The sequence below is a fragment of the Seriola lalandi genome, unplaced genomic scaffold (assembly GCF_002814215.2).
Source record: "Seriola lalandi dorsalis isolate HSWRI2012SDOR001 ecotype SW California unplaced genomic scaffold, Sedor1 jcf7180002054234, whole genome shotgun sequence".
NCBI classification, from domain to species: Eukaryota; Metazoa; Chordata; class Actinopteri; order Carangiformes; family Carangidae; genus Seriola; species Seriola lalandi.
In genome coordinates this window covers 223,963-236,604 of record NW_019524787.1, presented here as the reverse complement: position 1 = coordinate 236,604, position 12,642 = coordinate 223,963, and the positions used below count along the sequence as shown (strand labels likewise).

At 39.3% G+C, this 12,642-nt stretch overlaps 1 protein-coding gene across 6 annotated transcripts in view; it reads left to right on the top strand.

Annotated features, from left to right (window-relative positions):
* Nucleotides 1-12,642, top strand: part of inpp4b (inositol polyphosphate-4-phosphatase type II B) — a 134,100-nt gene that overhangs the window by 62,198 nt on the left and 59,260 nt on the right. For all 6 annotated transcript variants that reach the window (XM_023404209.2, XM_023404208.2, XM_023404210.2 and 3 more), the window contains 2 exons: nucleotides 7,825-7,936; nucleotides 11,478-11,547. In XM_023404209.2, coding sequence (XP_023259977.1) covers nucleotides 7,825-7,936; nucleotides 11,478-11,547 — 182 coding nt within the window. The remainder of the gene's footprint in view (nucleotides 1-7,824; nucleotides 7,937-11,477; nucleotides 11,548-12,642) is intronic.

Genomic DNA, 12,642 nt, shown 5'->3' with positions numbered 1-12,642 from the left:
ACATAAGCTATTTATCAACACACAAGGTGCTGTTTTGCAAGTGCTATTTGGCTCCTTGAGGACATGCGTCTTAACAGACCATTACCTAATCAGTTAGAGGTGGAGAGGAACAACCTAGAAACAAAGATTAGATTTTAGTCAATAGATGATATGCATGTTGTCAGGATATATGCTAAATATCATCCTAGGAAAATTCAATCTCAATTAAGCAAGACAGTGAAGCACTGTATTTCAGTATATACTGTAGGTGCAGGTAAACAGCAATAATCAGGAAGTCTAGCTTTAGTGAGAGAGTAAGCAGATGAGTGAATGGGTATGTTTGAGTTTCTTGGTTGCTTTAGACTTCAATAGACGTTAGACTTCAAAGGGAAACTCTACACATTTTACACATCATAGTCTGTTTACAGGTCTTGGGGAGTAACTACTGCATATGTGGAAAAAAATGCATTGTGGGTAATGGAGGTATCGGGACAATACCACATTTAAATACTCGGAGCACTTAGTTAATTGTGTTTCGAGTGTTAAACCAGGCCATTGTGTGGACTAAACTTTAGGATGCTCAAAAAATAGATTGATATTTTAGGAAATACGCTCTTTTGCTTCACAGAATTAGATGAGAAGATAAATATCACTGTCATATCTTCACACTAAATATGAAGCTGCAGCCAGTAAGCTTGAAGCCCTGAGGTCCTTATGCAGCGACTCTAGGAAATCTCTGTGCCCAGCCAAGAAATAGTCCCATACGTAACTCTATGTAAAACCACAACCTGTCTTTTTTACACTTTGGTGTACTATAGTAGTTTGTCAGCTGAAGAGGGGCTGGAACCCAGATTTAATTCTTATCTAACTCTCAGCAAGACAGCAAATAAGAGTGTTTTCCTGAACTATTCCTTTTAAGAATTTCTTCATCAAGCCAATGTTCACTACCTTTAAGTGAGAAAAGAAAAAAGAAAACATGTGCCCCATCCTCCAGTAAGTGCATGCTTGTCAGAATCATTGGCAGTCTAGATACTGTTGGTTGGCTTCTTTTTCAAGAGCAATTACAGGACAAAAACCATCTGCTTGACACAGATGAAAGGAGACTCTGTTTTGTCAGCTTTTATACAGTTTGTTGAAAAATAATTATGAAGCCTCTGTGGCTTTCTGTGGGGGCATCTACTCTCTCTCCCTGTTTCTAAGTCATTACACTTGAAAAGACTTGCCGATTTTCTCCTCAGTTTTTCAGAATACGATGCATGCGGGAAAATGATTTTTAGGGGTTTTCATGTTTTGCAATGCAGCGTGCTAGCGTGGTTTGACCCCCTACAATCTAAGTCTTGATAATGTAGTATTCATAGAGTAAGTGGCGACGAAGGTCATCATCTGGGCATACAGTGCTCTTTGTGTCCGTGCACCACCTGCCCTCTCCCACTCAACCGTCGCCTCCACCCACTCTCATTCAATTGTCATTGATCTGCGCTTAGTTTTTCAAGGACTTCACACTGAATTGATGCCAGCCATCTTCATTGTTGGAAATGTGTACACACAACTGAATGCACACAGTTGAGAACAAGAATACATCTTTCCTACGGTCATCTTTTGATCGCTTTCATCTTAACTGTGATGCGCTATATATATATAAGGTATAACGTAAGGTAAGGAATGAGGACTGTAAGTGTGCATGTTTCTACTTGTGCTCACCCTTACCCAGTTCATGCAGCATATCTGTCCTCAAATCAGTTTCTTTGTAATTTGGCATGTAACAACTGTCATGCACGGATAGTTTCACCTTTTTTCAAGTCTTTCTCAAAACAGTACTGACTCCTCCTCAAAAAGATCACTTCCCAAAGCAACTAAAATAATGCAGGACAAAATCCACAGTTCTTGTTCTGTGACAAAATGCACAAGAAAGCTAAAATAAAGCTAATATGAGACTTCAGCAGTCAGAGTTCAATAAGCCAAATATCTTCCAAAGTCTTTTTAGTACAAAATTCCTGCATTCATTACGTCCCTCTGCTGCGGCTCAGTGTCCATGAAAGAGGGAATTTCATATTTAAAAGAACTTTGCTTTACTTGATTCACACTGCTGAAGCTTCATGTCAGCTATAGATGAACTGTAGAATGCATTATGTGTGTGTGTGTGTTAATATTTTGACAAGTGCAGTAGCACCTGTGACAGACGACTGGCAGAAAATAAAATTAGAAATGATACCCAGGTATCACTGTGAAGCTTTGAAGCTTATTGGTGTGTCCCATTTTCACCCATCACTACTATTATGTTACTTGTATTTTATTCTTTATTTCTAATTTGTGTGTGAAATTGAATGAATGAATGAATGAAGTACTAAACCCTATCAGATATGGTTGGAGTTGCTTGAATATTACAGGAAATGGATCTCATATTTTATTGATTAAGCTGTGCTAAACTATGAGATTCAAGTTATCAGTAGCTGAAAGCAGGCTGATAGAGGGGCAACCAAGGCTGCTATTTTTTCTTGTATTTAACCGGCCTTTTCAGTCTGACTACCACTGGCTTCACACACATTGCCACCAGTCTCTCAGTCAGCTCATTCCCCCATGAGCAATAAGACCTGTTGAAACATTGTGTGGCCTTGCTCCTCAGTATGACATAGAGCTAATCCTCTCACAGTGTTTTATATGTTTACATAGGTCTTTGGTAAAAACAACATGGAGTAGAAATGAGAACAGTTTCCTGACCTATTCTAATGTAAACCACATCTCGACACTAGACACACATGTTCTGCAGTGTTGAATTCAATTTCGACTGACTGACGTTCTTTTTCCCATGCTCAATGTGTTTTATTATTAACATTTAAAACAGACATTTTTTTAAGTACTTTGGTAAGTCTACATGTAACCACTTTTTAGCTTGACATGCTCTAGCTGCTGCACACAGCTGTGACGTATAGAAAAAAGCCATTTACACTGTAAACCGGTATCATATGGAAACATACATTATGTTTCTTTGTGTTTATGGTACAACATTCAAACCTTTATTTTTCTCAAAAGTTACTGTCTAGAAACATATTGAGACAAAGTTCTTCACTCTTCCCCATAGTAGCCTGTACATTAACCTAACAAGGGATTTTCCTATTGAGTTGTCTGAGTAATTTTACTACATAAACAGCTCCCTCATCATGTCTCCCCCATTGGACTTTCTTGAAATTCTGTGAACTACCTACTCTTGAGTCCCATGAAGCCTTGATGTCACTGGTTAAAGAAATAGCATCCCTTCTGGATATTTCTTTCCACCTTGCTTCCTCTGTGAAAACAGCTTATATCATACTGTCTCTGGCACTGGTTAAGCACTAACATAAAGGTAAATGTAGTGTGATGACAGTTCTCGTCATGCAAGAACACGGTAGTGTGTGTGATGGAACTGGAACAAATAGGATGTGTTGAAACTCACAAATCTTGTGCAAGTATGCATCTTGCCCTGACATAGCTCCTATTCTGCATATTACAGATGTATTGCAGCAGACAAACAGATTTTTTTTACATTGCATAAATTTGCATGTTGTAGAGACTGATCACACTGGTTTCTTCTGGATAAATCAGCTTGTTTTGATTGAAAATTTGATGCTTGTTCGACCTTTCAAGCATAAAAAGTTCTGAGCATGCCACTGCCACTAAAAAAAAAAGATTTAATTTCTGCACCAGCCAGATTTTCACAAAACCTAAGTACAAGATACACAGGATGTTTTGCATTAATTTTAGATTCAGACTGAATATATATTTTTCGTGGAAGTCTCTTTCATCAAAAGAAAACCAGGGCAGCTTTTTCTTTGGGAATATACTTCAAGTGGACCAGACAAGTGTTTGCTCAGTATAGGGTCCCCTGGTGATTGCCAGCTCTATGAACAATGCCTGCAGTGTAGTCTTATTGATTGAGTCAGTCCTCCAGTTGCAAAATGTACAATTACTGCTGAGTCACATGATAATGTCATTCATCTGCAATGAAAAGCGGGACCAGCAGTATCAATTTGAAAGCTGGCATTCCGCATTATTACGGTCCCATGTCCTAACATCTGTCCTCAGTGAATACTAGCCAGCGCTATATTTAGCCCACACGTCCAGCTTTATATAGGTCAAGAATCCCATCTACACTTACACTGCTACACTTCAAGTGTGTTGCATTGTCTTTGCCTGTGTAGGATCCTGGCAATTAGATTTCTCTGACCACTCCCATTCCACAGGTAATGTAGAGCGTTAAGGCTTCCTGAAGGACTCCCGAATCAAATCTTCTGTGGGAAGAATCTGGATCAAAAACCAAAATAGTTTTTCCAGGTCCTGCTGTGTATTTTTAGTTTCCTACAGTTGAAGCTTAAGTACTTGTGAGGGGAAAAGCCAATGGTGTTTTGCTTCTTTTCTGTGTCTGTCAGGTGTTTTTCATCTGTGAGGTTTCCCGCAGAGAGAAGCGCCTGATGGCAGCAGGAGTATTGCTGCTTTGAAGTTTTTTTTGATGAACTTTCCCCACCCACAGACTGTTAAATTCACACTTTGAAAAGGTCCGAATTGTCCTTTGCTTGGCAACAAAGCAACAGAAAGAGGGCAATTGCTTGGCCACTTTTAAGTCCTCTGGTTGTCTGTCTTTGTCCAATATTTTTTACAGTATCATTATTTACACACCCATACTACCTCCATCACCTCCACTCTGTTCAGAGCAACAACAGGATGAGCAAAAGTACAAAGATAAAAAACTGAAAATAACATGCGTAACTGCTGATTTCACTCAACAAAAATCACTATTAGCAACCCCAGCAATCATCTGTATATGTCATCTAACCACCAAACAAGCAAATATCAGCAGTATTTATAGTAATAGAAGAACTAATAAATTAATAAAGTTAATTGTTTTGTATTGTAATACATTACAAAGGAAAGAAATGCAGTCATAATGGTGCTGAGGTCTATGCCACATAACAACTTACATATGTTCAGCTCAGCTTCTAAACTTCTTTATTGCTTTTTGAGAGTTCAAACACACATTTAAGCCGTAGAACATTCAGACATAGACTAATAGAATCAAAAAAGAGAGAAAGAACTTAGAGATATGGACCCATATATTCCTGAATACATTTACACTATTATTAACTCCGTTGTGGGCTGGATATGTCTACTCAAACTAATCAAACTGAAAAAATGAGTTTCTGTTTTGGTTGGTGTGGTGTTTTTTTTAAGTAGGACATATTTATCTCAAAGATGCTAAACCTGCCATATTGACTAGTGGGTTTCTTTTTCAATTTCAAGACAAATTGTGAAAACATTTTCTGTACAGGACTGGCCCTCGTTGATATATTTCCTGTTTTTGCATCACAAACTGCAATGTGACAGACTGTTGGATTCATTGTTGTATAGACAAACTCTCATAAGGTTCTGAGTGTCACTGCACTCAGTGTTTTGAACAGCTAGTGCAGTCAATGTTTATTGAGCAAATGAACGCTTCTCAAGTGTGTATTTTTCTCCCCAGAATAAAATTGGTTACATGTAGCTTCACAACTAAGTGAGCATAATACAACAGCTTCTGCAGTGAAGACTATACTAGTTCCCTGAACCTTGGTAGGAAGTAGGAAAAGTTCCAACTCAACTAAAAAATGTGTTGTATTTTTTGGATCATTAGTTGACAAACAGCTGTGCGTTTTCGATAAATATGCCTATGAAGAGAGAATTAGCTTATTCTAGTTACAAGTCAATGGAAGTGTGTAGGATTTGACACTGAGCAGGAGATTTTTATTTTATACGAATGATTTACAGTAGTCATTTGAGCAGTTGCTGTATAGTAGAGTGTATACATACTTAACATGTATAGCTGATACTGTTTGTCAAAAGTTGCTTAGACCAGACGGGTACAGATTGGTTACTTGAAACAAATTGCACTGTTTTCTTACGCTGGATAATGTGTTTGTAAATTGCAAGAGAGGCTTTCCAAAAAAAAAAAAAAAAACCTGTTAAGTCACTTTCCTAATAAATAATAATTTTTTTGAATTGTGACAAATTCACAGCAGACATTTTAAGCACATTATTTTTGTCACTTTAACAAAGCCATCTGATTAAGTGTTGTCATAAAACAGATCCTGGGCCAATTAGATTTTTAAAAAAAAGATGGGCTCGCAGGCAAAGAACAGTCTGCAGATTTGTTTCCATGCCAGCTCTAACAGACGGAAAGAGGAAAGAGGGATAGAGGAGGATGGGATCTGGGAGGGGAGGGGAGTGGAAGACAGGCTTCTTTTTCATCCACAGCTTTCACCAAACCTTCAAAGTTAATTTGAGGTCGGTTTGTGTGAATACTAAAAGAGAAGTAGTTTGCCCAGAAAAAAAGAAAAAAAAAAAAGGGTGTGTCACTGCAGACCAGACATTCTGTCAGGACGTTAAAAGTTTGTACAGTAAACAAGCAGCGTGATGATAGAGCTTAATCAAGTCATCTCTACTGTTCGTTTCCTAAGAGATGACAATATATAAAGATTGTATTTGAAGAGGACCTGAGTTTACTTCTTGGCCACAAATAAAAAATAACATATCTCCCAAATGCATAAATCAATTATCTTAAAGCAATTCAAAAAAGAGTCTCCTCCGTCTATTTAAATGGAGGGTATCATTAGTGGATTGAGGCAGAGCAATCTGAAGAGTAGAGGGGCCGCTGTAACCCCTAAGCTTTGCCTTGAGAGCACTATCACTGAATGTGATGCATGTTAATCTCCATTTCCTCGATTATTTGTGGGCCACTGTCAGTACATACTGTTTCTTCAAAGTCAGGGTGACTTTCTTTTACTGTGCTTCAGTCCTCTGTTGCACAGAGAAACGGAGGGGGAGAGAGATGATGAGGAATGGGATTGGGGGTTGGGAAGATGAGCAGAGGAGTAAACATGGAGACAGGTGTCTGGCAAGGGACGGTGATTAGATTTATAAACCAACCAATGTTATTTTCTCTGCTTGGGGGCTGCTGTAAGACATTAAGCGCTAACTGAAGCTCCCAGTGTCCCACCACAGAGACACTTTTCCCTCCATCTCACTCCTTTCGCTCCCATTCCTCCTCTCCTGTATCCCCTCACATTCCTCTCTACCTCTGCTTACCGTGTCTTCTTCCCTTTCCTCTATTCCCTTGGGTAAGATTAGATTCTCTTCCTCGTATCCGACCAAGATGGATTGGCCTTGAAAGCATCCTTTCTGCTTCCATCACCATGCTTGCATTTTCTCTTCCTCAGGCAGGGGTGTGTCATCCTTCCCCCTGTCTCCCTAGACCATTGGCTGGAACACAACATCCAATATTTTCTCCAGCTGGAGTGGAACTGAGCGCATTAGGGATGGGTCTGTTAAGGTGATCAGACTTGCTCGCGCGATGCCCAGGGACCATTTTTCTTCATTTGAGAGCGTCTGTCTTGCTGCCAATACTATAGATTTTCTATCAGCTCCTTAATCATGGCCCCATGATTGGGAAAGTGATTGGTCGGGCTCTCTGATATGAAAACTGTAGTATCAATTTCATGTCTGTGAGGGCACATAGCTTGGGTTATTAGACGGCAATTTGAACAGTTATACAAAATGTTCCTTCCCTCACTCTCATCAACTTCCCACTGGAGCCGCCTTTTCTTTAATCTACATGCAAGCTCCCTGCAAAACCTGTCAGGAAAAAAAAAAAGTCCTGCATTCACTTCTCAGTCAAACAGCTTTATAATTTCACAACGTAGAGATAAATATTTCTGTGGTCCATAGAGGGGAAGTAGCCGGAGGAACAGATCATTTAACCGAACAGCCTTTTTATTCAACACATTAAATGAAGAGGCTAATACTAAATGTTTCTTTCACTCTCTTCCTGTCTCCCTTTAGGTCATCTGATGGTGTGTGCTCAGCAGGAACAGTGGTGGTGAGTCGTCTGAAGATGGGGGAGATGGAGGAGGTTGATGTAGACCACATCACCACCGACATACCATCCCAGAAGGTAAAATAGCAGGGTGACTAGACGAAGCAGGAGTCTCCATGCCCCAGATGCCTTGTGCTAAAGCTAGGATTAGACTGGCACTGCTCAAGTCCTCAATGAGATTAAATAAACTTCAGTAAACCCTAATGGGGATTTACAGGATATGTGTGCATGTAACGTCTGTGTCTGTGAGTACATTTGTGTTGTCTCTCTGTGATACAGAAAAATAATTAAAGAGAGGACTGTCCAAATTCCTATTCTGAGACACTTCCATTTGTTGTCAGTCCTGAAACCTTTATTCATTTGACCAAGATAATTCCTGCATGTGGCTTTCTCGCCGCCACTGCTGTCACACCCCCTTCTACACTCTAATCTCATACAATACATACCGCTTAACTTGACTCCCAAGTGACACATAATCAGAGGAGCAAAAGAGGAAGAAAGAATATTCTCCTTCAGAGTTTGACAGAAAACCGAAGATTGTGCCTTCAAAATGGGGTGCCACCACACCAGAAATGAAGTTGTATGTACTCTGATTCCAAGTCATTTTCTCTACATAGCTAATGGAGACAGATTTCTTGAACATTTGTTGAGCGAATGTGTCCTGTAGAGCCAGGAGTCCAGTAGTACAAAGTAAAGAAGGAGCTTTAATGATGTTTTTTGATCTGTAAAGGGGGATTGGATTTTCTTTCACCACAGCACAGCTCCGCAAGGTAGCAGAGACTCGCAGTCCGTGTCTACTGTTGATTTGCTGTTGTGTGTATGTGTGTGTGCACGCCTTTGTGTGTGTGTGTGTGTGTGTGTGTGTGTGTGTGTGTGTGTGTGTGTGTGTGTGTGTGTGTGTTGCCCTGTGTGTGTGAGTGCGTTGTCACAGCATATTTCCCCTTCTGTGTGTTGTCTCTGTTGCAGAAGATGAGGGGAGGAAAGAGTGAAGAAATATGACAAAATTTAGGGAGGGCTCGCTTGAGAGATAAGACTCACAAGTTTACCTTTGTGGTGTGCATGTCTGGCTGCCTGAATGTACTGTATGTGACGGGTGTATGCGGCGGGCACTCCCGCTGACCCTGCAAAAACAGTCAGCTGAAACAAGAAAGGTACTCCAGTCACCTTTGATCTAATCTCTTTACATATTTTAGTCATCAAAGAGCCATCGAACACATGCTGTCTGCTGTCTACAATTAAAATAGGAATCCTTTCACAGCTGTGGCCCTTGGCTCATTTGTTATACTCTTCATTATCAGAAATACTTACTGACTACGTGCATGGAAATTTTCCATATGCTAGTTGTTTCTGTCTGTTCAGTTCAATGGACACATTTTATTTTGGAGGTTGTGTGTGATCATGGCTGCTGGTTAGGAGTCTGTTTTATTCAGGATCAGTTTCTGAGCTAGGAGAGGTGATGGATTGTTCCTAGCAGTCATTTAAAGTCCTGTTCTGGGGACAGGTTTGGCTGTCTAGCTGTGTTAAATGGTTCATCAGACAGGGCAGAGCTGACATACAGTGAACAAGAAAGATTGTTAGTTGTCAGTATTGCTTTGATGAGGAGTCCCAGACTTAATGCATCAAGAGGCAATGAAGGTTTTCACTATCAGAGACATTTCACATGGACAAATTTGACACACTTTGATCCAAGACTAGCAGAGTGTACACGATAGAAGGATAAAGTTTTATACAATTTGTTAAAGTAATTTGATGTTTTTATATTTATTAAAATAACATCCAAAATCCAAAACATCCCAAGGATTCATGTTAATCTTTTTAGCTTTTATAAAATGAAAAACACAAGAATAAAAATGGTGAAATGTATGTTTGTCTACTTCAACATAGCTGCAATCGTTAGTCCGTCCTACAGTAGTAACTGGACCTTATTTTTTGTAGGGTTCTTGGTTTAATGAGAAAAACAGCCTAGTTCACAACTGATCTAATATGTACTGTGCAAACCAGCTCTGGATGCTGTCACAGTGTAGTGTAATGTTGGCAGCTCTGTCCTGCTCTCTTTTGTATTTGGGGAAGGTTACACTCATCCAGGTTTCCTGAGATATCATCACATTTGCCAAACTCATTGGTTAGTCCTCAACCTAAAAGTCTTTTCTCTTTTTAATATTAAAATTGAAAACATGCTGTTTGAAAATACATTTAAGCTAAGCAGCCAAACATGGTTATGTCAGAATGAAATAAAAGTCAGACTAGCTTTACACTGCAAGACAATAATGCTGCTTCCTTATTACCATGTCTTCTGCATTGATCATCAGCTTTTGACAATGCTGTTGTTTTTGCCTCAGACTTGCAGCTTTATCATAGTATCTTGTCATGTATGTAGCCATCTAGGGCATAATTAAAACCCCCATAAAAGATTCTCCTGCAGCTGATAAAATCTACTAGTGAAATTAATTTCAACTGGCAAAATCAACAGTTACCAGTTGGAAATGAGAAGTTTTTAGCTTAGAAGCTTTTATTGACTTCTGTCTGAAATCAAAGATCCATTGTTTCAAAAATTACTAAAAATAGAGCAGTAAATCTGCTACTGTTATTGTAAGATACATGTGTGCTATGCTGGAATAGGCTTAACAAACTGTCATGTGGTTTATTAATTTATAAGACCTTTTTTTTAAAAAAACTGCAACATTGGTTTGGGTTTTCGTTGTTTTATCTTGTTTGTTTTAGTATGTCAATGCATAGTAATTTGAAGCTATTGGGAAGAAAGTACAGTATTGTACAATGAAAGTCTGAAATGGCAGTTTAGATAATAAATTACCAAGCCCATCAGCCAATCAGTGAAGTCGCAGCAGTTGTTTTCCTCCAGCTGTCACCTGCTGTGACATCAGTGATTGCAGTGAAGGCAGGAGTGCAACATGCTTGCAGATTTGAACTAAAAAGAGCCATGCAGCAGCAGATGTTTGCTCTGTGTTGGTGTCTTATGGGTGTAGTCTTTAAATGTAGTATTTGCGATGTGCATACATCACATACAGTAGCTACTATTTCTATCTGTATAACAGGTTGTGTTGTTGAAATTGAGTTACATTATTTCGGTAATGTAAACCCAAATCAAAAAAAATGGAAAGCCAACAAAAGTATTGATTCACACATGAAACCATCTGTGTTTATATCTGTAGTAATTTTAAAAAATCTGTTATATTGCAATAATTTTGACGCACATTAAATATTTAATGTTTCATTTCAGTCAAAAAAATTCTAACCCTTCAGAATGTGAATTTTGAATTTTGTCGTTGTACAGCCAGTGTGGATCAAACCACCTGAATTTAACACAATACTTACGGGAGCTGCTGACTACAGCTTTGACACTGATAATATATTGTATCTGACTGACAAAGTTAACTTGGTATTTTCAAACACAGCTAAACTATAGTTTCTGTCAGATGAAATACGGTCTCAGGTTGCAGAGGGGTACGGTCATCTCCACATCATCTCCTACATAATAGTCATCATCAAATGCCGCCAGCTCCTTAGAAAAATACTTCAACATCACTACTGTTGTTTCACGAATCAAGTGAGTCAAGTAATACTCACTCTCTGTGTCTCTCTCTGTTCTTTTCCTTTCCAGTGTCCCTTGGTTTGTGAGTTGGCGTCACATGCCTGCGTCGACAGAGAAAACAACCCATTGACAGGGCCGGGTATGATTCACATCCTGAACACCTGTAATGTTACCATTCATTCATAAACAACCTGGCAATCAAAGAAGACACACACAAAACACATTTCTTCTCCAATTTACCTGTCTTCCTACTTGTTTGTGTTTTGTGCCTTGTCCCCGTGCAATATACAAAGTTATTTTTGCAGGAGAAAATGGCAAGAGCTCAACCTGTAATGGCTTCAAAGTAAGGCTCGAAATAATTAATCTAGACTCTATTGTAATACAGCATTGTGGTAGTTAACATCTATATAACATCTTCTTTTATCCAAAAGTCCCTTAATTAACATATAATTCCCCTCGAATAACCCTTCCATTAAGAAAATTTCAGGTATCTCTGAGGAATCCCATTTGATTAAAGAATGTATGGTTTTCCTGATTTGATTAAAAAGACGTCTTGGGGGGTTTATTTTAGCAGCGAGAAAGAATAGTGGAACGTATTTTACAATGAGGTAAACCTACTCTGTTCTTTGTGGACTGACTGAAGACAAGCAAAAGATGCCATACTAGCCGTATGACACTAATTTAATGGCAACAAAAAAAATCTAGCCCTCTCAGTGGTAGAGAACAAGAAAATTGTTGAGAGAAAATGAAAGACATGTAGACAGAAAAGGGATAGACTTGAAAAGGTCACAGCTCCTGCTGTGTTGAAACTTCACAGCCCATGTTCAGAGGAGACTTGGGAAACTGGTTTCCTTTTTTCACCCCATGAATTAATTTGTTCCACACATCCATTTTCTCTTTTATCCAGGTTCCCACTACCTCCCTAAGCCCCCCCTGCAGCCCCACGCCTGTTGTCATGGTGTCATTGTCACTTACTGTTTCTACTGTGATTAGCTAGTGAACTGCAGCCATGTTTGCAGGTGCACATCTGCAGCCCGTCAAAACAATACCCTCCCTGCAGACCCCACCAGATTGAGTAATGCAATTTAGTCTTCCACTTTTATTACCTTTCAAAATGAGCATACAGAGAGCAGGGAGATGGGGGAGCCCACGCACAGCACGTCTCAGGAAGTCATTTTCTTAAGAGGTGTCGGGAAGGGAAACAGAAGCGTCTGATTGGTGGTCAAATTAGTGT